Source organism: Polypterus senegalus, chromosome 5 (genome assembly GCF_016835505.1).
Source record: "Polypterus senegalus isolate Bchr_013 chromosome 5, ASM1683550v1, whole genome shotgun sequence".
Classification (NCBI taxonomy): Eukaryota; Metazoa; Chordata; class Cladistia; order Polypteriformes; family Polypteridae; genus Polypterus; species Polypterus senegalus.
In genome coordinates, this window is record NC_053158.1 from 166996807 (window position 1) to 167023214 (window position 26408).

General features: G+C 37.8%; 1 protein-coding gene across 1 annotated transcript in view; it reads left to right on the forward strand.

Moving 5' to 3' along the window:
• vipr2 (vasoactive intestinal peptide receptor 2) overlaps positions 1 to 26408 on the forward strand; it is a 225049-nt gene that overhangs the window by 187640 nt on the left and 11001 nt on the right. The window contains exons 6-10 of the mRNA XM_039753602.1: positions 8497 to 8641; positions 11334 to 11484; positions 16712 to 16772; positions 21594 to 21663; positions 22874 to 22965. Coding sequence (XP_039609536.1) covers positions 8497 to 8641; positions 11334 to 11484; positions 16712 to 16772; positions 21594 to 21663; positions 22874 to 22965 — 519 coding nt within the window. The remainder of the gene's footprint in view (positions 1 to 8496; positions 8642 to 11333; positions 11485 to 16711; positions 16773 to 21593; positions 21664 to 22873; positions 22966 to 26408) is intronic.

Consider the following 26408-nt stretch of genomic DNA (forward strand, 5'->3'; position numbering starts at 1 on the left):
TAATCCAAAGCACTGCGCCAATTGTTAGAGCACATCGCCCCCGTCCCTGCACCGGTGCATGGGGATCCAGACACAGACCTCAGGCCTCACCAACATCACTTCTAGCAGCAACCCAAGCATTTCTTAGAGGACATCCCGTCCTAGTACTGGATAAAAACAAACATGTTTAGCTTCAGGTGGATAGCCTGTTATGAAGTGAAGGTGGTATGGATGCTGGCTAAGGCATTTCATAATATGCTCAGGGGTGCAGGCAGGGCAGGAAGGGGAAACACAACTAAAAGCAGAAACTTAAATGAATTCTCAATGTAGGAGAGAAACGTATCTCCTATCCACTTAGTTCAGATAGTACCTTGCAGGGGGTCCTTTAGGAAGTTGAGTATGCCAAAAAAAAACGTCTTTTAGATTTGGTCATAGCTATGGCTATTTTAGAACAGATAATAAATGTGAATGTCCACTTCAGAGAGGAAACTGCACATGTATAGTTGTGTTTATTATAACATGTGTTATAATAATTAATACAGTAATGAGTTTCTAATAAAATTATGAGTGTTCTTCCAGGGGGGTGCTGCCACTGTGTGTACGTGGGGAATATACACCCCTGGGAAGCAGACTATCTCTGTCCTTCAAGGCACCTCCACCTATCCGGTGGGGACAAAAGTCCATCAAGGTGCTTTTATTGTGGCCTCCCTTCCCGGCAATGAGCCAGCTCTCCTTCTGGTCAGGATGCCAGTCCATCATAACACTCACAGGCTTCAGTTTGTAGTAATACAACTAAAGGATCTAATTGAAATGTTTCTAGTAAGTAAACTATTAGTTTTCCTTGAAAAAACTAAGCTGTTGGGTCCTAAAGCTGTTTGAACTCTAGCAGCACCTACAGTGGCCTTTCTGTATCATGCTACTGTGTTGACTAGTGTCTACAGTTTTACTGGTATGTTTTGGAGAGTAGGCTTGTCACTGGTTCTCCATTTCATGGCTCCCCTTCCATTTCTTAGCTGGCGGGATTTTTACCTACTTATAAGAAGTAATTTATAGAAGGAGCACAGCACTAGACAGATAAAAGTAACATCATACGGCACCTGTTTGTCAAGACATGCAGCTTCCTCTGTAAATGTATTTCCTGATGGGGTCTAATTAAGCTACGGTAGTCAGCAAACTTTTACAAATTCAGTCCTAGGCAATTCTGACAAAAAGGATGCAGGTTATGTCCAGTAGGAAACCAAAGCAGAATCTTATATGTCTGCTGGGCTTACTACACGGGTTGTGGCTGTGCTACAGAGGACTGCAGAATACAGTGGTTTGAAAAACTATTTGCCCCCTTCCTGATTTCTTATTCTTTTGCATGTTTGTCACACAAAATGTTTCTGATCATCAAACACATTTAACCATTAGTCAAATATAACACAAGTAAACACAAAATGCAGTTTTAAATGATGGTTTTATTATTTAGGAGAAAAAATCCAAACCTACATGGCCCTGTGTGAAAAAGTAATTGCCCCTTGTTAAAAAATAACCTAACTGTGGTGTATCACACCTGAGTTCAATTTCCGTAGCCACCCCCAGGCCTGATTACTGCCACACCTGTTTCAATCAACAAATCACTTAAATAGGAGCTGCCTGACACAGAGAAGTAGACCAAAAGCACCTCAAAAGCTAGACATCATGCCAAGATCCAAAGAAATTCAGGAACAAATGAGAACAGAAGTAATTGAGATCTATCAGTCTGTTAAAGGTTATAAAGCCATTTCTAAAGCTTTGGGACTCCAGCAAACAACAGTGAGAGCCATTATCCACAAATGGCAAAAACATGGAACAGTGGTGAACCTTCCCAGGAGTGGCCGGCCGACCACAATTACCCCAAGAGCGCAGAGATGACTCATCCGAGAGGTCACAAAAGACCCCAGGACAACGTCTAAAGAACTGCAGGCCTCACTTGCCTCAATTAAGGTCAGTGTTCACGACTTCACCATAAGAAAGAGACTGGGCAAAAATGGCCTTCATGGCAGATTTCCAAGACGCAAACCACTGTTAAGCAAAAAGAACATTAGGGCTCGTCTCGATTTTGCTAAGAAACATCTCAATGATTGCGAAGACTTTTGGGAAAATACCTTGTGGACTGATGAGACAAAAGGTGAACTTTTTGGAAGGCAAATGTCCCGTACATCTGGCGTAAAAGGAACACAGCATTTCAGAAAAAGAACATCATACCAACAGTAAAATATGGTGGTGGTAGTGTGATGGTCTGGGGTTGTTTTGCTGCTTCAGGACCTGTGATAGATGAAACCATGAATTCTACTGTCTACCAAAAAATCCTGAAGAAGAATGTCCGGCCATCTGTTCGTCAACTCAAGCTGAAGCGATCTTGGGTGCTGCAACAGGACAATGACCCAAAACACACCAGCAAATCCACCTCTGAATGGCTGAAGAAAAACAAAATGAAGACTTTGGAGTGGCCTAGTCAAAGTCCTGACCTGAATCCAACTGAAATGCTATTGCATGACCTTAAAAAGGCGGTTGATGCTAGAAAACCCTCAAATAAAGCTGAATTACAACAATTCTGCAAAGATGAGTGGGCCAAAATTCCTCCAGAGCACTGTAAAAGACATTGCAAGTTATCGCAAACGCTTGATTGCAGTTATTGCTGCTAAGGGTGGCCCAACCAGTTATTAGGTTCAGGGGGCAATTACTTTTTCACACAGGGCCATGTAGGTTTGGATTTTTTCTCCCTAAATAATAAAACCATCATTTAAAAACTGCATTTTGTGTTTACTTGTGTTATATTTGACTAATGGTTAAATGTGTTTGATGATCAGAAACATTTTGTGTGACAAACATGCAAAAGAATAAGAAATCAGGAAGGGGGCAAATAGTTTTTCACACCACTGTAATTGTTTGCCTAATTGACCAAAACGAGCCCCAGTTAGTCAGACTAACAGCAGAGAATGCACTAGCTATTGCACCATTAAGGCTATGATGCCCGTTGTGACCTTTTCCATGCATCCGGGAATTGTGGTGAACTGCTGCTTTGAGACACCAGTAAAGCAGCTTTGCTGGCAGGGCTTGAACATTTTAGATTAACCTCTTGTTCAGAAGAAATGCTGCATTCGTATGCTATTTAAAATTTGCACAGATACCATTCCTAATGTTACACCTTCCATTCTGGTTCCATTCATGTGCATTTCTAGTTGAAATTTTGAAAAAAAAGTAAGGTTGGTATTAATTTGCTTGTCTAGCCAACAAAGAGCAATTAAATGGCTAGTTGCATTTTTTTTGTAAAAATACAAAGCAAAAGAAACACATTAAGTGTCTATCCAATCATTTCAAATGCAATTGCAGGCTGAGCTCATTCATTTTATCTTTACATTTAGAAATAGAGTGCAAGTTCATTGTTCAAGCATAATCTCCAAATATTCATACTGGGAGCAATACTTTCAAAGGGCATTCACTTGAAATGTTCCATTTGGAAGCTAGCATCTCTTATATTTCTCATTGCACGTGAATGCAGCATAACCCCTGGATAGATTTATTAAAACCCCACTATGTTCACAATCTGGTGTAAATGCTGAAATAAGCCAGGTTGCCCAGTCAGAAAACCCGGTTTATTTCTTGTTTATGTCTGCTAGAAGAATTTGAATTTGAATCTGAAACAAAGTATTGCATTTCTGGATCACAAGGGGGCGTGCCAGCCACCCAAACACCCGACACGACAGACACAAAACACAAGTGCCATAAAACAGAAAGCTTTTATTCCGTGGGAAATGTTTTCCAGTCGTTTCCCACTAGCACCAGTCACAGTACAGCACATGAATACAGCACACAGCACTTATTCTTCCTTCTCTCTCTTTCTTTCTCTCCTTCCTTCCTTCATTTGCTTCAACTCCTCCACAGGTAAGCTTCATCCCTCTTCCTCCCAACTCTGGCTCGTCTCTGTGTGGCAACTGACTCCTTTTTAAGCCGCACACGGAAGCACCCCAAATGGCTCGTTTGGGAGGTCTGGAATTGCTCCCAGGTGTGGCTGGAGCCCAAAGTAGGGCTCTGCAGCTCCCACAACTCCCCCTGGTGGCATCAACAGAACCCAATAGGGCTGTGCCAACAAATTGTAATTCTCATACAGCCATGTGTTAATCCAAGGTGCCACTGCAATCCGGGGGGCTGCCAAATAGCAGGTTGGGGAAGACAGCACCCTTCAAAAGTCATCTCCCCCCTGCCCTTCCTTTAAGGAGGTGGCCCGGCAAAGATAAAGATGGCCGGCCATCCCACACACACTGAATAGCACAGAATAGGCCATTACAGTTTCACTACATTTATAGCTTGAGAAATGCAGTGAAATTCAAGAAACTGTGAAGCTCCATTCATATCATGTAGCTCATCTTTAATAGACTGATGTATTAGTTGGTCTACTAATAAATTTTGACTCTCTGAATCACATTCTTTTTTTATTATTTATATATTTTAAGATTTGAACCAAATTTAGAAATGCACGTTTATACAGATGGAACCACAAGTACACACTTTTCAGACAGCTTCAAATATTTTCTTGAACTTTGATTCTTGCAATAGAATTTTATGCCCTTTTAAAACTCATAGTCCATACATTTGCTGACACTTGGTTTATCACCTCACACTATGTTTTTATCAGGCTGCCTACTTAGAGGTCCATAAATGTTTTGTGAGAGATAAATAGACAGGATGAATAAGAAACATCTGCCAGCAATGGACTTGGGGTTTAAGACCACAAAGGGCAGCCAGGGTGGCCTTGTTGTGAACCTCTAAAGTGTTTATACATGCAGAACAGATCTATAAACAGCCATTTGTGATTAGCTTCTTAAATTTCGTCAAGGAAACTGGCAAGAGAAGGACATGCTCTGTAAGGCCTTAAATAGTTCCAGAGAATAAATGTAAGTCAGTTCTCTTTGACAGGGCAGTAAGAACTTTTGGCTGTTGAGTCATGACTTTATAAGATGATAAATTTAGGCAGGAAATATCTGCATACACTGTAATTGTATATTTAATCAAGCTCATGTTCCATGTAAATGTTTCCCAGTCAATGTAGCTTTTGTTGGTAGGGAGTATGGTGTGGTGGCTGGGACATTGCATTTTGGTTCAGTCCTTACCAAAAGGTCACGTCTTGAGAAACTACCTGTGCTCCACATAAGAAAAATATGCAAACAATTGTAATGATTCCTATTTTTAGGCTAAGGCATCTTCCAAATATTTGACAAATAATAGCAGGCTGTATATAATATCATTCAAATATGTGCTACCTCAGATTTAATAAGACTATAAATATAGTGCCACAGAACCAAACATTAAGTAAAAATTATATTGTTGTTGTTTCCTTTTATGCGGTGGGCTGGCGCCATGCCCAGGGTTTGTTTCATGCCTTGTGCCTTGTGTTGGCTGGGATGGCTCCAGCAGAGCCCTATGACTCTGTAGTTAGGATATAGCGGGTTGGATAATGGATGGATGTTTCCTTTTAAGTAGAACAATTGACTGGAGCCACAAGAACAATGGTGAATATGTTCTTCACTTGAAGAACAAGAACAAGCACCACATATACATAGGTGTTTGTAATCAAAACCAACTAGGGGGCAGACATCAATAACAGATGACAATCTGCATGTGACATCTCAGGCAAGCTGCATATGAGATATATCTGGAGATATGGTCCTCCTGTAGGTTTCCAGACACTGAAAGTGCTGGCCCATCCCCAGTTCAGACTGGGGCCACCTGTAAGGATTATAGTGAGGAGCATGGCTAAGTAAAACTACAGTTATCTCCTGTGACAGCATGGTTTTACCACGGAGAGAGCAGGCTAATAAGTTCAGATTTGGATGATGCATACTCTAATGGCACAGTAAATAGTAGAATTTTTTGTAAAAACTAAAAAAAAAAAAAAGCAACAGCCATCAAGCAACAGCCATCTTGTTTCTCAAAACCCCATTACTACACTATAATGATGAGCGAAACAATTTGTGCAAAACTGAATTTCGTGAAGCATATTCTGTTTTACCACATACAAAATCTGTGCCATTAGCATAGATTTTTATCTCATCTCCAACCTTTTTCACCATGTGTAAAAGTATGGAGTAGTTTATTATGGTGCAGAATGTAAAAAAATAGGGGTGCAGCTAGAGAGCAAATACAATAGGTGCTAAGGCGTATTGGCCTTGGTATGTGGCTACTGGCAATTGGCTTACAGAATTGGGAAAAATGAGTACAGCCAGTGTTACCCATGGTGCTACCTGCTGAGAGCGAACCCTTCCTATACACATGAGTTAGGCCTCAAAGCCAGTATGCTGCAAGTAGGTGCCAGACAGGTAGGCAGACTTCTTGAATCACTGCCTTCCGGGAAGGGCAGTCTTGCAGTATATTTGTTTTTCATCTGCTAGGCTGAGTCTACGGTAGTGTAGGTCGTCCTCTATTTGCTTGGCCCAGGATTTCTTTGCTTTTCCTCCAAAGCAATCTGTGTGGGGAGCGGCATTCATCCATTCTGCAAACATGGCCAAACCAGCACGGTTGTATTACTACTTCAATTGTTGATTGTTCACAGCAGCTTGGAAAGTTAATTTTAGGGGCAATTTTGCGAAACTGTATGTAAAAAGAATGTCTGCTGTTATGCTCATTATTATAGATTATAGAAAATTTTAAGCTGTCAAAAGTGCCAAGGGGTACTGTGCCAGTTCTTTTCCCTTTAGTGCTTAAATAGCAGAAGAGATGTTCACTGGGGAAACACAAACAAAAAATTAACAAGCTTTATTGTAAATAGCATCCTTTTATAGTGAAAATCATTAGAAGGTTGTATAATTGGTTACAAATGGGTTTTTTTTAAGTTGGAGCGCAGACAGGTCAACTGATATGCTTATGGTTAGATAGTGTGTCGGAGATGGCAACTAAACAGGCAGTTATTTGATTTTATCTCAGTTGTTTTGGTGATAAATCTTTATTATGACTCAACTAAAATCAATTTTGCTCATATGTCCTCCTTATTACCGATTCATATTATTATTTATTGGTAAAGTCATTTTTTGTGTCATTTTGATGGCCAACATTTTGTACAGTTTTCAGGTAAAGTGGAGATCACGTAGTGAATAGTGGATATAAGCCCAGGACCTCTACTGCAGAGGAGTACCTCAACAGGTAGCTTTGGCCTGGTGGTCCAAAGTCAATAGACAAACCCCACAGTTACTCCAGGGTTGACAGGGAGAAACCATCTATAAGTTGTTTAAATGACTGCCCCTTGTCAGAGCACATCCAGGTCAGAGTTGGCAGGAAAAGTCACAACTGTTCGTTTTTGGGGAGGAAGACAGTCCAGAGACTAGAGTTGAGACAGCAGATTGAGGACAACATATAAAGATGCCACAGCATGGAGAAAAGTGAGCCTCTGGCCAAATGTGTTACATACACATGTAGTTAGACAGGAATATCAAAGTCTGAAAATCAAAAATTGACAAAGAAGCACATAACCAGAGCTAGGGCATTAAACATTAATTCTAGTCAAGAAGCAGAGAAAAAATGTTAAAATCAGGGATGGAGAAACAAAAAAATGCAAGCCAAAAACTTTGGGAGAAGCCAACCATGTACAAACAGCTAGTGTATGATGCTGACCTTTATAGCTATGACCCAATGATGTCACGCTTCACACGTTTCTGCTTCACCCTGCAAAGAAATAGTACAGCAGCCAATCAACAAAAAACCTCAAAATGACGGTGCCCAAATGAAAAATAAAATGTCATGGGAGAGATATTAATAATTCTCAAAATTGTGAAAAACACACAAGGCATCAAAACAAATGCGACCACATTTGAGACGTTTAAACTCCAAATAAAATGTTAAATGATCACAAAAGTATCAGTTTCACCAAAAGGAGAAAAAGCTTTTATGATCTTTAGACTATCTGGCATGTAGTTAAACGGAAATCATGTCTTAGACACCACCCCTGCAACAGATGGCCTTGTCCAGTGTGAATTTGAATCTTGAATGACTGACATCTTCAGTCTAATGTTCATTCTGGAGGCAGACAGAATTTTTCTAAAAAAGCATAGTAAATTTTTAATTTCACAGTAATATTTCGAGAGATGGATTTGGTGTAATTCTGAAAGTCCATTCACATATTTTGTACAGCACAGTACAAAATAGTCAGTTTAGTTCTTGTTTACTGGAAATAAGGTATTTTGTGAACAGCAAACTGGTGCCATAAATCATAATAAGTACTGTAGTTTTATATGTTAAAAGTTTTTTAGCTCAGGATTACTATAGAATACCACATAAAAACAGCAGAACGTTATCAGGATGACTGCACATTCAAGTATTTATTGGTTGACTTTTTTATCCATATTTTATATTCATGTACAACTTGAACAAATGCTATTCAATGTGGAAAACTGATGGGGTAAATGTAATCAGAATCAATGAAAAATCTTGAAGAAGTTGCTCATTGAGTAGGAAGATCAGAAGCTCAGGTAAAATGAATAACAAGATGTTTTTTCTTTTGTGCAGAAAACTTCACTGTACACGAAACTACATCCACCTGAACCTCTTCTTCTCATTCATTCTGAAAGCAATCTCAGTTTTTATCAAGGATCATATTCTTTACTCAGAAAGCAATTCTAATATGCAGTGCTTAGAGCAAGAACCTTCACTGGTTAGTACACTTTTCTACAATACTGTGTTTTGAGTAAAGATTAATATGTGGACATTCTTAGGCTATGGTTATTTGATGCAATTTCTTAAATATATATTTCATCCAATAGCGTAATTTAAAGTTTGACAGATTTAAATGGTGTCTGGGTATGTATATTATTTCAATTGTTTTCCCTAGTTTTTAATTAGTTGGCCATAACCTTCAGTCAAATTGACTTCGTCCCTGCTCAGGCATTTGCACTGAACCATTTAAACGCTCTTAACTATCAATCTTTACATAACATTCTTTTGCAATCTTTACACTCATGAAGCTGAACAAATATGTCCATGGTGCACATGATGGGCATACAAAACTGCATGGTGACCTTGACCGCAAACCTTTTTCTAAATAGATTGAAAGTTACTTAAAAATTACTGAAAATTACAGCTTTTACATTGTCATCAGAATCTAAAAGCAGAGTTGAAGAGAAACTGAGTTTAGTTTATTCCACTAAATTATTTGTTCACCATCTGCTTCTCTCTATATACTCAACTGTCATCCCGTGTTGCAAATTTATAGTGTCGGTGCTTTTGTTTCCTTTTCTAATCCAAAATGCCATTGTGCTGTTCAGTACAGGTCCGTTTATGATACTTCAGGATACATTAAACAACTGCATATTTCCTCACAGATCAGAGTCACTGCACTGGCAGCAAGCATGGCTTTGTCCACCTTCAGACTCTTAATTGCATGTTTACTCACACTGTGCCCAAATGTCATTCATAAGGAATGACCATAAGAATGTGTTTCTATCGGAAACGTTACACACAAAAAGATTACACACAGAAGTATATGATTTATGGCCTGTTTGACCCTGCATTCATAAATATATTTGGGTTGCAATAATATTAATGTTCAAAGGGTTCATCTGTTGGCCATTGTGCTGTCTGTTCGTTATTTGTAAATTTTTGGCGGGAGCTAATTTCTTGATTTGCTTTTATGTGCACTACTACAAAATCTTGTGTGCTGAACCATAAACACTTGCGCATACCCACAAGAGGCGTCAGTCTCCTTTGGTTGGGATTAGCCATGTATGCTTGGGGTCAACGTATTTCAGCAACGTATGTCAGCTCCTTCGTCCCCGCCATCGTAAAGTGAAATAATACTAATACAGACAGTATTAGTGTTAGTACAGTATTAGTACAGACAGTCATTGTCCAACCCGCTATATCCTAATACAAGGTCACGGGGGTCTGCTGCAGCTAATCCCAGCCAACACAGGGCACAAGGCAGTAAACAAACCCCGGCAGAGCGCCAGCCCACCACAGGGCACACACTAAGGACAATTTAGAATCGCCAATGCACCTAACCTGCATGTCTTTGGACCGTGGAGGAAACCCATGCAGACACGGGGAGAACATGCAAACTCCACGCAGGGAGGACCCAGGAAGCGAACCCAGGTCTCCTTACTGTGAGGCAGCAGCGCTACCACTGCGCCACCGTGCCGCCCTACTAATACAGTATTGTGAAAATAAATGATTTTTATCCCCTATCTAAAAGAGGTTAGTATCAGAACCATTTAGAACTACTGTACATATTTTTGCTTTATTACTGGTACTTAATACTGAAAAAAACTACCCTTTTTGTATTCAAATGGTTAATGGAGGATTTACTGCCTGTTTATAAGGTGTTAGTATTCATTCTGTATTTTAAATGTATCAGATCTGAGCAGATACTGATCTTTAAACTTTAATGTGTTATCGACATACACTGTTTTGTTTTGTTAAACATATAGTGGAGAAGTTCAAGTATTTCGGGGTCTTGTTCACGAGTGAGGAAAGAATGGAGTGGGAGGTTGACAGACGGATTGGTGCGGCATCCGCAGTAAAGCGGGCTCCTCAACGGTCCATCGTGGTTAAAAGAGAGCTGAGCCAAAAGGCGAGGCTGTCAGTTTACCAGTCAATCTACGTTCCTACCCTCACCTATGGCCACAAGCTTTGGGTAGTGACCGAAAGAGCAAGATCGCGGGTACAAGCGGCCAAAATGAGTTTTCTCCGCAGGGTGGCTGGACTCTCCCTTAGAGATAGGGTGAGGAGTTCAGTTATCCGGGAGAGACTCGGAGTAGAGTCGCTGCTCCTCCGCAATGAGAGGAGTCAGTTGAGGTGGTTTGGTCAGGATGCCCCCTGGACCCTGAGGGGGTGTTCCGGGCATGTCCCACTGGGAGAAGGCCACGGGACAGACCCAGGGCACGCTGGATGGATTATATCTCTCTGCTCGCCTGGGAACGCCTCAGGGTCCTCTCACAGGAGCTGGAGAGAGGGAGGTCTGGGCTTCCCTGCTTAGGCTGCTGCCCCCACGACCCGACCCCGGATAAGCGGTAGATAAAGGATAGTTTAATTATGTAAAATGCTTACATCCAAATTGATTTCCATATTAAAATAAAATGTGCATATTTAGCATAAATTATTATATTTTTGTATATTATTTTAGTCTGTGCGCAGTGTTCTGGGCCTGAAAACAGAAGTGTTCTGTATATAGGAATTTGCCAAATTGAACTAGATTAAATAATGAATTGTATTAAAGTGATTGTCACAATTTTATGTTATTGAAGTATAGTTTGCATGATTAGGTTAGCTGAATGACATTAAGTTAAAGTGTCTGCTTATTAAATTAAAAAGCCCTTTTCTTTTTCTGACAATTCCTTCTATAATTTCAGCTTGGCTGCAAGGCAGTTATGGTCATTTTTCAGTACTGCGTTATGGCAAACTTTTTCTGGCTCTTAGTTGAAGGCCTGTACCTTCACACTCTCCTGGTCATTATATTTTCTGAAAACCGGCACTTCATTGTGTATCTCCTCATTGGTTGGGGTAAGAAATCTTTTGTATTATTGTAGATGATTTTAGAATAGATGTGTTCCTAAATTGTCGTTTGCTATTTTTATTGAAAGTTATGTAGAGGATGAAAATGAATTTCTTTACTTTTTAAATTTATGAAATTTTAAAATTGCAACTTCCCACATTACAAACGTGTAGTGTTTTTTTAACATGCCCACTAGCATTTTTTTGTTGAATGTGTGAGAAGAGTACAAATGCTAATTTTACTGCCAGAATTGTTTTGTAGGTGATAGTTTATACACTTTTTCATTACTGTTTGGTAATTAATTAATTTGTCTGTTTCACACAAACACAGAATAACAGGACGTCACTTGCTAGTAAACAAAACCTACAGCTGTCTGTTTAACCTCCACTTTGGGTCAGTCCATATAAGTATGTAGCCATCTGTTAGATTTTATATTATACAGTGTGTTTCATAGTGAGCTTGATCATAACTTTTATTATAAAAAGTTTGCATTTAATTTGGATCAAGAGCCAATTAGTCATAATTACATGAGTTACACAATGTCATTTTTAAAGTTTGCCTATTTTGTAATCAAAGCCTATCCTGGCAGCATAGCATGCAAGGCATCAAATCAAAAAGGAAAGGGGTGATATGAAAATTATTTGTTTTAAAATGAATAACTCATTCAAATAGATGGAGCATACTACAGTAATCAGAAGAGAGATCTATAATAAAAATAATCTGGATCAATTACAAGCAACAATTTTGACATCTTGTTAAGGCCAAACACAAGATATGGCTTTCCCCTTCGTGGTCAAGAGTCCTGTCTTCAAAAGCAAAACTCCATGTGAAGGGGCTTCCTGTTTGTAGACTATTTCATTTATTTCATAATATTCTATCAAAAAATACATGTGTTTTGTACATTGTGAGCACACAACTGGAGGACATGACATGTGGATTATGCAACACAAATAACGTAAGATTTTTTTCATGGACATTTTTGATATTGTGGACTGTTTACCTGCATTGGTTACCATTGGGTCCCATTCTATCAGAAACCTTTTTGCATCCATTATGCATGAAGACTTGAGATTAATATTTTTTCAAAATTTGAAAGTTAAAACATTTATAAATAATGAAAAAAGCTATGCAACAATATATTTGAGGTAAACAATTTCAACACAGATTGCTAATAGTTTAAGAATGATCTAATAAAGCACTGAAACTACAAAATCGCTTTTTAGTCAATTCTGAAAGCGCTTTTCTGTCCTTGGGCATTTTTTATAGTTCGACAAATAGTTCAGTTATTGTGGACAACAGGACATGCTTAGCAATTATGTAACAATTTGTGTTTTTTGGTTGCTAACATGTTGTGCCATAGTCGCAGAAGCAGCTGTGGTGACTGTCCCTCCTGGCAATGTTAATGTAATATGAAAAGCACAAACAGCTTTTGCGTACATTTGATCTTTGCAAAGCCAAACGAGTACCTTTTTCTGATTATGCTGTATTTTAATTTCTTAAAACACACAGTGTTTGCATTCCTTTTCCGCCAAACAAGGCCACCTCTGTTTGTTTTAAACATCTCATTCTATTATGTCCTCCCCAGCCTTGACTCAATCTCAAGCAGAATCTTTCATTCGGGCTCATAGGATGCTCACAGCTACACAAAGACAGCAGCTTGCTGGGGATTGCTTAATAGAATACTCTGCTTGCATTGGAAATTACAAAAATACAATAACATACATCGAAAAAAATGTATCCAAAACACATTGTTACTCTTTTTCATGGAAGTTGCAGCTTTAATAACATGGCATACCCCAGAAATATTATTATCATTGGATGCAGAAAAAGCATTCGACATGATTGAATGGAAATACCTTTTTACTACATTGGAGAAGTTTGGGTTTGGCCCAAACATTTGTGCATGGATTAAATTACTGTACACTAACCCAGAAGCTTCAGTTTGCATCAATAACATTTGCTCAGACTACTTTAAACTAGAATGTGGCACTAGACAAGGATGCCCCTTGTCACCGCTGCTGTTTGCGATTGCCATTGAACCACTGGCAATACATTGTCGAAATACTGATCAGATAAAGGGGATTAGCAGAGAAGGACTGGAACAGAAAATCTCATTTTATGCAGATGATATGGTACTGTATATATCATACCCAGAAAATTCTGTGCCTGCAGTCTTAACAGCACTCACAGAATTTCAAAAGATCTCTGGTCTCAGAATTAATCTGAATAAAAGTGTACTCTTTCCAGTGAATTCTCAAGCATATAATATTAGATTAGATACCCTACCTTTTATCATTGCAGAACAGTTTAAATACCTCGAGGTAAACATCACAAGTAAACATAAAGCTCTATATCAACAAAATTTCGCCATCTGCATGGAAAAAATTAAACAAGACTTGCATAGATGGTCAACCCTTCATCTCACACTAGCTGGAAGAATTAACACTGTTAAGATGAATATTCTTTCTAAGCTCCTTTTTTTATTTCAAAACATTTCAATATACATTAATAAATCATTCTTTAGGCAATTAGATTCAACAATAACCTCATTTATTTGGAATTCAAAACATCCACGCATCAAAAGAGCGACCCTACAAAGACAAAAGGCAGAAGGCGGCATGGCTCTACCTAACTTCCAGTTTTATTACTGGGCAGCAAATATACAGTCGATAAGAACCTGGACACAAATAGAAGAACATACACAGGCTTGGACCGCAATAGAAGTAAAATCCTGCAGTACTTCTTTGTATTCCTGCTCTGTGCTCCAATAAACACACGCTATCGGCAATACACTAATAACCCAATTGTGCTCCACTCACTTAGAATCTGGAACCAATGTAGAAAGCATTTTAAGACGGAGAAGCTTCTATCTGTGGCACCTCTGCAAAGAACCACCTCTTTCAACCTTCACAAACATATGCAGTTTTTAATATCTGGAAAAAATTTTGAATTAACTTGCTTAGAGATCTTTATATAGACAACGTCTTTGCATCCTATGAACAATTACATCCAAATTTAACATTCCAGCTACACATTTCTTTCACTATCTTCAAATCAGGAACTTTGTTAAACAGAACCTTCCAGATTTTCCTCATCTTGCACCCTCATCCATGCTGGAAAAATATTGCTCAATCTCAAGGACTTAGACTCCATCTCTACAATATATAAAATCATTTTACAATCCCTCCTTTCAAAGATCCAAGAGGACACTGGGAAAAGATCTCTCAATTAATATATCAGAAAAGGAGTGGAAAGTAGCAATGCAGAAAATTCACTCGAGCTCCATATGCGCAAAGCATACAATTATACAACTTTAAATTATTTATCGAGCACATCTGTCTCGACTAAAACTCTCCAAAATGTTTCCAGGGCATGATTCAACCTGCGAACGTTGCAACCAAGCCCCAGCCTCACTGGGTCACATGTTCTGGGCCTGCAACAAATTAACATTATTCTGGACAAAATTTTTAATTACCTTCAGACAGCCTTGACTCACAATCCCTCCTAACCCATTAACAGCTGTGTTTGGGGTTCTTCCAGATGGGCTTAAAGTGGAGAAAGACAAACAAATTGTGATTGTATTCACTACACTGTTGGCACGCAGACTTATAAACTGGAAGAACCCAAACTCTCCTTTTTAAGTCAGTGGGAAACCGATGTGTTATATAATTTGAAATTGGAAAAATCAAATACTTAGAGGATCTGTACAGACTTTTTTCAAAACATGGCAGGATCTAATCAGTAATATTTTAAAATAAGTTTATGAAGCACAGAGAATTTATTAATTTAGGTATGTTTACAAGCCTTAAATTTTACGCCGTTTGGCTTGCTCTCTCTCTCAGGGTGGGGATCGATCTGTTCTTAACTCAATTTTTCTTTTTGTAAAAACTTGATTGCTTTGTATGGATTCCAATTAAATTAATAAAATAAAAAATAAAAAACATGGCATAAAGAACAGGGAATATTTTAATGAACCTAAAATGATCATATGCCAAAAATCAAGATGCTGTAAAAAAAGCTACACCCTGAAATCAATTCATTATCAATGTTCATTGTTTACCACATACATTTTGTGCATTTACAGTTCAATTCTGTGCCAAAATCTCCTTTGATCTAATCTAACGCCATGCACATAACACGCTTGTGCTGTATGAATTAAAAAAATAAATCTGAAGTTACCTCACTCAACTAATTAGAAAGATCTGAATCATCAACATAAAAAACAACATTTAATGATGTTGTCTGCCTTTGTTAGCCTTTGTAAACTGTCTCTAATACTTCTCATTTGTTTTTGGTGTTACTGTGTAACAGATCCTATTTTGACCCATAGGGCATACAGGAACAAAATTCCATCTGTTCAAGTTTTGCTCCTGAATATTCAGTTTACTGAGATTATCCTGACAGCATTGACACAAAGTAGGAACTAAACCCTCATCAGATGACAAATCTAGTGCATACTGCACCAACATGCCACCCATGCACATACAAAAAAACACATATATAACATTTAAAGTACATAAACCATGACCTGCACTTCAGCAATAGCAGAACATCAGGAAGTATTTCCATCATTGTAAGTGAGGTCTTTTTATTTGTTTGTACATCACATGACAACATGCAGAATCCCCTCTCAAGGCTTTGACTAGGGTCAATTATACATTGATACTGCAGCAAAGGTTGTTGTTATAGAATTAGTTCAGAAATGGATGAATTTGTCACACTTTCAGAAAGCAATTCACTCTTCTCACTTGTAGATTCAAAAATCTGTCTGTCATCAATTGGAAATAATGACCTGAATGTCTAGTGAAATGTATTCCTGAGTTGGGCCATTGATCAAATTCAACAGTATCATTACACGTGTGTTTAGACTGATCACTGTCACTGAATTTCTCCAAGTCTAGTTTCTTGTTTTTGACTTCAGTGTTCAGTTCTTGTCTTGTAGCTCTGCCCACACGGATCTTAATAGGGATTAAAATGAAAAATATATTGAAAATGGATTAATGACCGAATATTTATTGACATATATTTCTTCAATTTATTTAGAGATTAGACAGATGATTTTATGTGGCATTTCAAGGCATTGCTTTTTAATAATAATAATAATACATTTATTGACATGGCACATTTCTTCTATTGAAAGTCACTTAAATTGCTTTACTAAAAATACAATGGAGATAATTTTTAAGAAAAACACAGAAGTATAATAACTTTTCATTAATGCCTTCTTTTATTTAGGAATTCCATTAATATTTGTTACTGCTTGGACACTGACTAAGTTATATTTGGAAGACACTGGGTGAGTGTAACTAACCTTTAGAAATGTAAATAGTTTCATTTTTTAAAGCAGAATTATTTAGAGAGTGCAAAAAATTTACCTCATGAAAAATGTTGGAACTGTTTGATTCCACTTAATTAGTACTGTAATTTATAATAACAACTTGATTGACTGAATAAATGTAAGTAAGCACAAAAACAATGAATGCAAATCTGAAATGTTTATGGGACAGATTCTGTACTTATTTAAGTCATCTGAGTAATTATAGTCATATCACTGTAAATAAATAATGTTAAATTTACAGTAAAGCACTGGCATCTGTGGTTGCCAGAATTGTACTGTAAATAATAAGGTGACAATATTTTTAGGTCTACAGTGTAACTTTGTAGTAAATAACTGTTTTTTCTTTAGAACACATTCCAATAGAAGTAAACGTTTAACCATAACCTGATATCCATGCATTATAATAAATATGCCAAACAATAAACCATTAGAAAATACTGTCAGAAACAAACGCCAGCACGCAGTTTGCATCAGTAAACTAACAACAACCAATAGCAAACTTGTATAATTTAATTGTATACATTGAAAAGAATTCAATATTTAAGAAAGTTATGGTACACTTGTGTGGTGGAGAAGTAAAGTTTGTTTTTGTGGTGTATGGTGTCCTACAGGTGTGCCAGCTTATCGAATACAATCCACCATAAATCAGCTTCTATAACCTCAAAAAACCTTCAGCACGCAGGGCAAAATAAGTCTGCTAACTTTGTTTAAGGTTTTTTCCCTACTGTTCAATGGTATGCGGTTCACAAGGAACACTACTGTAAAAGGGGGTGTGTCCTTATGTAAATATCGTAACTTTGGTGAACATATCGTAACTTTCCTTTTTTTCAGAAAAGGTATTTTACTTTCACCATTTATAGTATTTTTACCGTTAAATTTACTGACATTTTTTACAGTGTAGGTTTTAATGGTAGGTTCCCAAAACCTCTTTAGAAGTGATCAATCATCACCCCAAGGAAAGGTAACATGCTGACTTGGTAGGTGCTAATGATAATGAGCTGAGTTTTGCAGAGATGTTTTTTGAATTGAAGGACTGTCTCGAGATGGTTAACAAACTCATTCATCAACAGATTGAGCTGGAGGTAGTGTTCCTTCATCCAGACTGAGATCTCAGTAAGATTTGAGCCCAGACTGTATTCCCCTTAGGTGGGAATAACAGGTACAGCTAAATATCATTTGTATAGCAGTGATATTAGAAGCCGTGGGACTTGATAATTGGACCTAGTCAGGAGGTATATGAGGAGAGTGCCTAGTACTGCTACCTGGGACACAGTAAATCAGTGTTTCCCAACCCCGGTCCTCGGGGCACACTGTGGCTGCAGGTTTTTGTTCCAACCAGATTCCTAATCTGTGACAACACCTGATAACACTGATCTCATTTAATTAGCTGGTATTTTTTTTTATTCTGCCATCAGAAAAGCACAGCAGCATGATTTTTACATTTATAAGACATTTAGAAATATTTCTTCCTTTGCTATCAATTTAAATGCTTAACTCTCTTTTGTTGATTTCATTATATTTTGCCCTTTCACCCGTGCAGTTTTTCACTTTCATTGTATCTTATTAATGACAATTAAAAATGAGCAGAACAGACACCCAGGCAAATAACACTGAACAATGAAAGGCTTCAACTACTTTAGCATCAGACCCGCTAATTAGTAAATAACTGGTTAATTTAACAATTAGAACACCTAGAAAAGTAGAATGAAAATATTGTTAAAAAGAAATAAAAAACATTATTCCCATACAACTGCTTGGTACATTTCAATATATATATATATATATATATATATATATATATATATATATATATATTTTTTTTTTTTTACCAAACTTAGTTTTCTAATTTCTGTATTGTTCCCAAAACAAAGAACTTGGGAAATAACACATCACTTAATTAGCCCAGGAGTCCAATTAAAAACAGAAGCTGGGGAACAAAAACCTGCAGCGACGGGACCGAGGTTGGGAAACACTGCAGTAAATAAATATAATTGGCGGAAGGAAAAAAAAATTAAAAATGCTATAAATAATAATTCACACTAAACACTCAACCCTTTTCTTACCCAATATCTAGAATTCCATGACAACATATTCTGTATACAAATATGAATGTAATTGTTCTTAGACTGTACTTCATTATAATTTCTTCAATTAATTAAGGAGTAATTGTTTGGTATTATGATTTTTGTATTAATAATTAAGATTTCATTGGCTTATATGTATGTATATATATATATGCTAAGCTATGGCTTAGCTTTCAAAGTAGCAACTTCCTTTTAATATATGACATGCCTTATGGAAATAGTAGTATTTCAGCAGTGACATTAAGTTTATTGGATTAACAGAAAATATGCAATATGTGTCATAAAAAAATTAGACAGGTGCATAAATTTGGGCACCCAACAGAGATAATGACATCAATACTTACTTGAGCCTCCTTTTGCAAATATAACAGCCTCTAGACGCCTCCTATAGCCTTTGATGAGTGTCTGGATTTTGGATGCAGGTGTATTTGACCATTCTTCCATACAAAATTTCTCCAGTTCAGTTAAATGTGATGGCTGCCAAGCATGGACAGCCTGCTTCAAATCATCCCATAGATTTTCGATGATATTCAAGTCAGGGGACTGTGATGGCCATTTCAGAACATTGTACTTCTCCCTCTGCATGAATGCCTTTGTAGATTTCGAACTGTGTTTTGGGTCATTGTCTTATTGGAATATCCAACGCCTGCATAACTTCAACTTTGTGACTGATGCTTGAACATTATCCTGAAGAATTTAACAAGGGCCCCAGTCCCTGAACTAGCCACACAGCCCCACAGCATGATGGAACCTCCACCAAATTTGACAGTAGGTAGCAGGTGTTTTTCTTGGAATGCGGTGTTCTTCTTCCACCACGCAAAACTCTTTTTGTTTTGACCAGATAACTCAATTTTTGTCTCAAAGCTCTTTGTTCCAAAATGAATCTGGCTTGTCTAAATGAGCATTTGCATACAACAAGCGACTCTGTTCATGGCGTGAGTGCAGTAAGGGCTTCTTTCTCATCACTCTGCCATGCAGATGTTCTTTGTGCAAATTGCGCTGAATTGTAGAACGATGTACAGATACACCATCTGCAGCAAGATGTTCTTGCAGGTCTTTGGAGGTGATCTTTTGGTTGTCTGTAACCATTCTCACAATCCTGTGCATATGCCGCTTTTGTATTTTTCTTGGTCTGCCAGACCTGGATTTAACAGCAACTGTGCCTGTGGCCTTCCATTTCCTGATTACATTCCTTACAGTTAAAACTGACAGTTTAAACCTCTGAGATAGCTTTTTCTAGCCTTCCCCTAAACCATCTTTGTTTTCAGATCTTTTGAGAGTTGATTTGAGGATCCCAAGCTGTCACTCATCACAGGAGAGTCAAAGGGAAGCACAACTTGCAATTGACCACCTTAAATACCTTTTCTCATGATTGGACACACCTTACTTTTTCATATAACTGTATATATATATATTGTGGTGGATGGTCTGCCGTTTATCCCGGCCAATACCCCCAAGCCGCCAGGTGGAGCCCTCCTTGCAGCATGGAGGTTTCCAGAAGACCAGCAGGGCATCATGGACAATGTGTTTTTTATGCACAGCCCTGCTGGATGCCATGGGGGCCACAAGAGGGAGCTGCAGGGAGGACCGAGGACTTCTTTGTGCCCTATGACCCAGAAGTTCGTCATAGGAAGAGCGACGGGCTTCCGGGTTAAAGAGAAGAGCTTTTACCTGACCCGGAAGTGACTGAAAATCGCATGGACTGGGGATTGGGAACACTTCCGGGTCAGGAGATATAAAAGGACTGTAGTTAAAAACTACAAATACAATCCTCCAGCTCCCAGACGCGTTGCCGCCCTTCCACCCAGCTCAGCTCGCCGTCTGGGAGCTCCCACAGTCCTTTTATAGTCCCTGACTCGGAAGTTTTCCAATCCCCAGTCCATGTGATCTTCTATCACTTCCGGGTCAGATCAAAAGTCCTTTTCTTCACCCTGGAAGTACGTCATTCCCCTTGTCCATGTGACTCGGACCTACTTACGGGGCATAGGGTAAATAAACACTGTTCCTCCCTGCAGCGTCTCCTAGTGGTCCCCATGGTATCCAGCAGGGCTATGTATAAAAACTACAATGTCCATGATGGCCTGCTGGTCTTCGGGGAACCTCCATACTGCAGGGAGGGCTCCACCTGGTGGCTTGGGGGTATTGGCCGGAATGAACAGTCGGCCATACACCACTATCTATATATATATATATATAAACCTACCTACCTACCCCTTAAAATTCCCACATACAATTATTGATTCTCCAATTTACGCCTGAGGACAAAATATATAAGAGCCCTGCAAGTTCTTTACTCCCTCTCACACTCACACAGAGACAATTTACAATAATCCATTATCCTGACTGTGGGGATGTGAATGGAAAACCATTCAGTGTATTTTGTAATATAAAATAAAGCAGAAAGCTCTACATATGTTTGGCGGATGTTTCATATGTACCGGTGCTTATTATGATGGATAATTTGCAAATAAATGATACCATTTACAAGTACTATTTTAAAAAGTGTTGCTATTTAGATACGATCCTGCCTGAGATATTATTGAATCACTTTGACCTGGCCTAGCCCAACTTGTATATTATTTAAATGGAATACGGTAAAACATTTAGGATCCACAAAATTCTATTCTATTTCTTTCTTTTATTTGATAATCCAAAGCATAGCTCCACATGAAGTTTTTTCATGTTCTGATTAAAGGTGCTGGGACACAAAGGAAGGCAACATCCCCTGGTGGATTATCCGAGGACCAATAATAATTTCCATCATTGTAAGTGAGGTCTTTTTATTTAATACTGCATACTGCAGCAAAGATTTTTGTTATTGAATTAGTTCAGAAAAGGATGAATTGCTCACAACTTTCATAAAGTAATTCACTCTTCTCACTTGTAGTTTCAAAAATCTGTCTGTCATCAATTGGCAATGATGACCTGAATGTCAAGTAAAATGTATTTCTGAGTTGGGCCATTGATCAAATTCAACAGAATTTATTTATTTAAAACATCTTGTGGACATCTTGTTTTTTTCAATTAGCTTTAGTGTAATGCTGGATTCATGTAACATAAGTGTAACAGAGTTTAAATGAAAATCCTAGAAACAGAATGATTCACAGACATGGCACAAGCCATAGAAAATCTTACATTAGTGTCAAAACCCAGTTATGTCAAATCAGCAGTGTCACTGGCTACTGGCAAAGTTAACCAAAGGAGACTGTAATTTGGTTTAAATAAAGTGAGCTTATTGCAGTTAAAGGCCCTTACTGACACTTATGCCAAAGGAGGTGTCCTTGTGCTTAGCTGCTAATGAGAACTTTTTTGCTCTCTGCAAAAAGGACCAAACTGTCTTCCAGAGACAGAATGACTTATAGTACTCACCATATACTCCTTAATAAAATAAAACTTTCTATGACAAAAATACTGAAATATTACTAAAATACCCCAGCATCAAGCATTCATTAATATATTCTGTTTTTAAAATTCCACTCATTCTAAATGAGAGTCACTAGAGGGCTAAAACCTAAATCAATCAATATCGGGCTCAAATCAGAAACTAACTCTGGCTGAAAAGATAATAAAGCCCCAAGGATTCTTTTCTTCCACCATGATAACCATTTAAACTGACACCATAATGCCTATCCATCTATTTTCTGATCCATTTAATCCACTTCAGGGTCACAGCTGGAACATAACAACTTCTACTTGATATTAATTAAGAGTCTCTTTTTGGTTTAAATTACTTTTTTGTAATATACTGACTAATTTAAATGCAATTTTATATTTGTATTGGACATATTGTATGAAGGGAATATTTTACAAAAGTTGACAGAAAAACTTTAAATTTCCTCCCTTGAATTTTACTTGTGTAATAGCTACCTTTATAATGTTAGGCCGTTAATAATGATTAAGGGCATCTTTCTGTGTTTTGTCATGGAACAGAAGAAAATAAATACATGTTTAGTATATAAACTCTTATTTTTTCAGGTAAATTTTATTGTTTTCATCAGCATCATAAGAATTCTAATGCAGAAGTTAAGCTCACCAGATGTAGGAGGCAATGACCAATCACAGTACAAGTAAGTGAACTTTATATAGCTGTAATTTAATCTACAACTGCTTGACAATGTTTTTTTCAAGAGATAAATTCCTGAGAAATTCTAGCTTTGAACTGGTGTGAATGTCATTTGTTGCACAACAGTCTGAGAGATGAGATTTAAAAGCACTCACAAATTAATGAGTGAATGAACTGTTTCCATTTGAAAACACATTCATTGAGAGGCATTCATTTATGTCAGTGTCAGTTACATCAACACAGATTCGTTTACCTTGCCAAATACACCTGGTGGTTGTAAAGACAGAATCTAAAGAATATTCAGCTTTCATTCATGTAGAAGGCAAGGCACACATTTTAGTAATAATCTTACTTTTACTGTACATTGAAGGAGGCTGATAAAATAACCTATATAATATACTGTATGTATAGTGTATCTGTGTGTATACACTATATTAAAGAAGCTCTATCCCATATATATATTTGCCGATACACAAAAAAAGCCGAAACCATGGCAGAGGACAAAAGGAAGCAAGTGACCTAGCCATTGGAAGGGACTTTTGATCCTTGTATGAAACAGTTCCAGATAGCAATATAAAGAAAAGTGCTGTCCGCTAAGTGACAGGCAGCAGGAGGCCTACACTGGAGACCCAGCCATTTAAATTGAACATAAGGTTCATGGGTGCAAAGACATCAGGTACCACTAGAAAGTGTTGTAGCCTGGTGTCCCTCAAGAAGATGCAGGGCTGCCTAGAAGTGAACCCCATGTGAATGCTCTGCCTGGGTGTGCAAAAAAGCCAGGATTAGAGAGAAATAGACAAAAGATACTAAGATTGCAGGTAGGTTTTTTCTGTTTACTTTAGTTCTTTCCATTTCTCACTTTGTTTATTCCTTCCTTGTATTTTTTTGTAATAAACTGACTATTTTTATATCCTTTAGTATCTTTTGGAATCATTCTGCGTGTTACTTATACTTGCATTACATATTATACCATTAGAACAACTGCAATGAGAACAGCTCATTCAGCCACACAAGCTTGCCAGTCCTGTTCACCTAAGTACTCCAAAATAACATCAAGTTGAGTTCTGAAGGTCACTAAAGTCCTACTCTCTACCACGCTACTTGGTAATTTATTCCATTGGCTGTGTTTTTTGCATGAAGATAAACATTCTAAATTTTGTACAAAATCTACCTTTAACAAATCTCCAACCATGTCCCTGTGTTCTTGTTTATTTTTAAGTAGCAGCCTGGATCCATTACTAATTCTCTCCATCATTTTAGACTATTCAATCATGTAGCCTCTTAATCTTTGTTTGCTTAAACTGAGAAGTTTTTGGTTCCTCTTGGCTTTCAGTCCCAGAAACTGCTTAGTCCGTCTTCTCTTGACTCTTTCTGTGTCTTATAAATAAAAAAACCTGGATGCTTGTCTGATGTTGTGATAACTTGGAAATCAATTTGATTGTTTACTACTGTATTCCTATTCCTCAAAGACTTTGGTCAACAACAAAAGATTCAAGATTCCAGAAGATCCAAGAGTAGCAATTCAAACATTGCTGAAGATGTAGCATTGGAGATAATGTCTTATATTGTTCTTCAGTGTTGTTTTTTATGATGTGACAAGTTCAGATATTCATATCTAAAGATATACATCTGTATGTGTAACATTAATATTGGGTTTTAAATGTATTGGGATAGTATGTTAGAGTGGTTCCCCCGCATGCATTTTCTCCCACAGTCCAGGGACATGCAAGTTGGGTGAGTTAGTTTGTTAAACTGTCCCGTATCTGCGTGTTTTCATCCTTTCTTGCCCTGTTCAGAGGTAGTGCCTGCCCTGTGCCCAATGTTTGCTGGGATAGGCTCCATTTTTGCCAAGACCCAGCCCTGGATAAGTGGGTCAAAAAATGGATAGCTGTATCTGGGAAACAGTAGGTATTTCTATAATTAATAAAGAAAAATATTAAAAACCTTGTAGTTTTGCTTTTCTTATTCTTCAAAGGATAAATGTAAAATTTTGAGAGATTTAAAATAATGCATTTCTTTTGTTATTTTGGAGGATGGCCAAGGGACAATTCAGTGTAAATTTTATTGTTTTTGACAGTATCATAATAATTTTTTTGCAGAAGTTAAGTTCGCCAGATGTGAGGGCAATTCACAATTCAGTGTACCACAGAATTCCTTGACTCTTTGAAAGTTCAGAAATGTATTTTTAATCTCCCATTACTATAATAACACTATATGAATCATTATAAATCTTCATAAATTTGTGATATAAGCAGCTGTAATATATGGCAAAACCACTGCATATTTTAATTCCCCGACTGCCAGTCATTCTAACAGAATTTCCATTCTTTCCTGAATTAAATTCCATTTTGTTATGAGGCATATTCAGAATTAAAGTACTGTACAGTGGGTATAGTCCAGAGGAATGATGTTTTTCTTATGTGCAATTATTTGTGAGCTGCTCCTGATGAGAAAAAAATAGGTTAGTGAATAAAAAAGTAGGCCTGTGCATGGTAAGGTTTCAGTAGCCGCAACATGAGTCAAGTGAAGCTAGCTGGGTATCCATTGTATATTTTGTTTAGTTTTTGTTTAGAACAATATATTTAGTTTGTGGAACACTATTTTTGTACAGTCTCTGCCAACTGGGATCCCAAGCATTTTCGACGTGTAGTGGGTGCGGCAATGCACTGTACCAGTGCATGCTCCCCAACTTGACTTGACTTGACTTTCTCAGAAGGAATCACTGAAGTGAAAGTCACGGAACTCCTACTAATTCTCTTTAACATATAAATACTTGAAGCACAATGGTGAACAACATTATAGAGTGTGTTGTTTACTCTGGAAGACGAGCAGCCTCAGTAAGATTGTGTGGTAGTTTACTTTGAAAATAGGACCCAGGAGAGTAACACCAGCTGGAGTCTCCAAAGGGAGCACTAGTGAAATGATTCAGATTTAAAAAGGCCATTCCTGATTCCAGCAATTGCTCATGAAGCAGTCACTGGGTGCTTTTTAAAAGACTGCTTCCTGCCAGTTCACCACTGAACACAGAGTCATGAGGTCAGCCAGAGCAAAGGATTAACTACAAGAAGAGCACCGATGTAAGAGAGACATGGACACTGGACCTGTATTAGCCAGGCCGATGGGGTAGACATTGGCACATTGAGGGTTACGACAGTTCAGCATTGGCAGCTTATTTAAAATAGCAAATTGCTTTTATCTTCAGTTTTCAATGTATTTTGTATAGCACTCTTCACTAAGCTATTCTAAATCCAGAAAGCAAAACACCAAAATTTAGAGCCCAAAAGCAAGGCAAAAAAATAACACTTCACAAAATAGTCAAAGGGTAGCAGAGAAACACAACACAAGGTTTATACCACTGTGACTGGACAATGGCAAAAAGCTCATCATATACTATAGCAGCTGGAAAGCATGGCAATTTTTTGAATTAAGTACAAAGAGACAAAATGT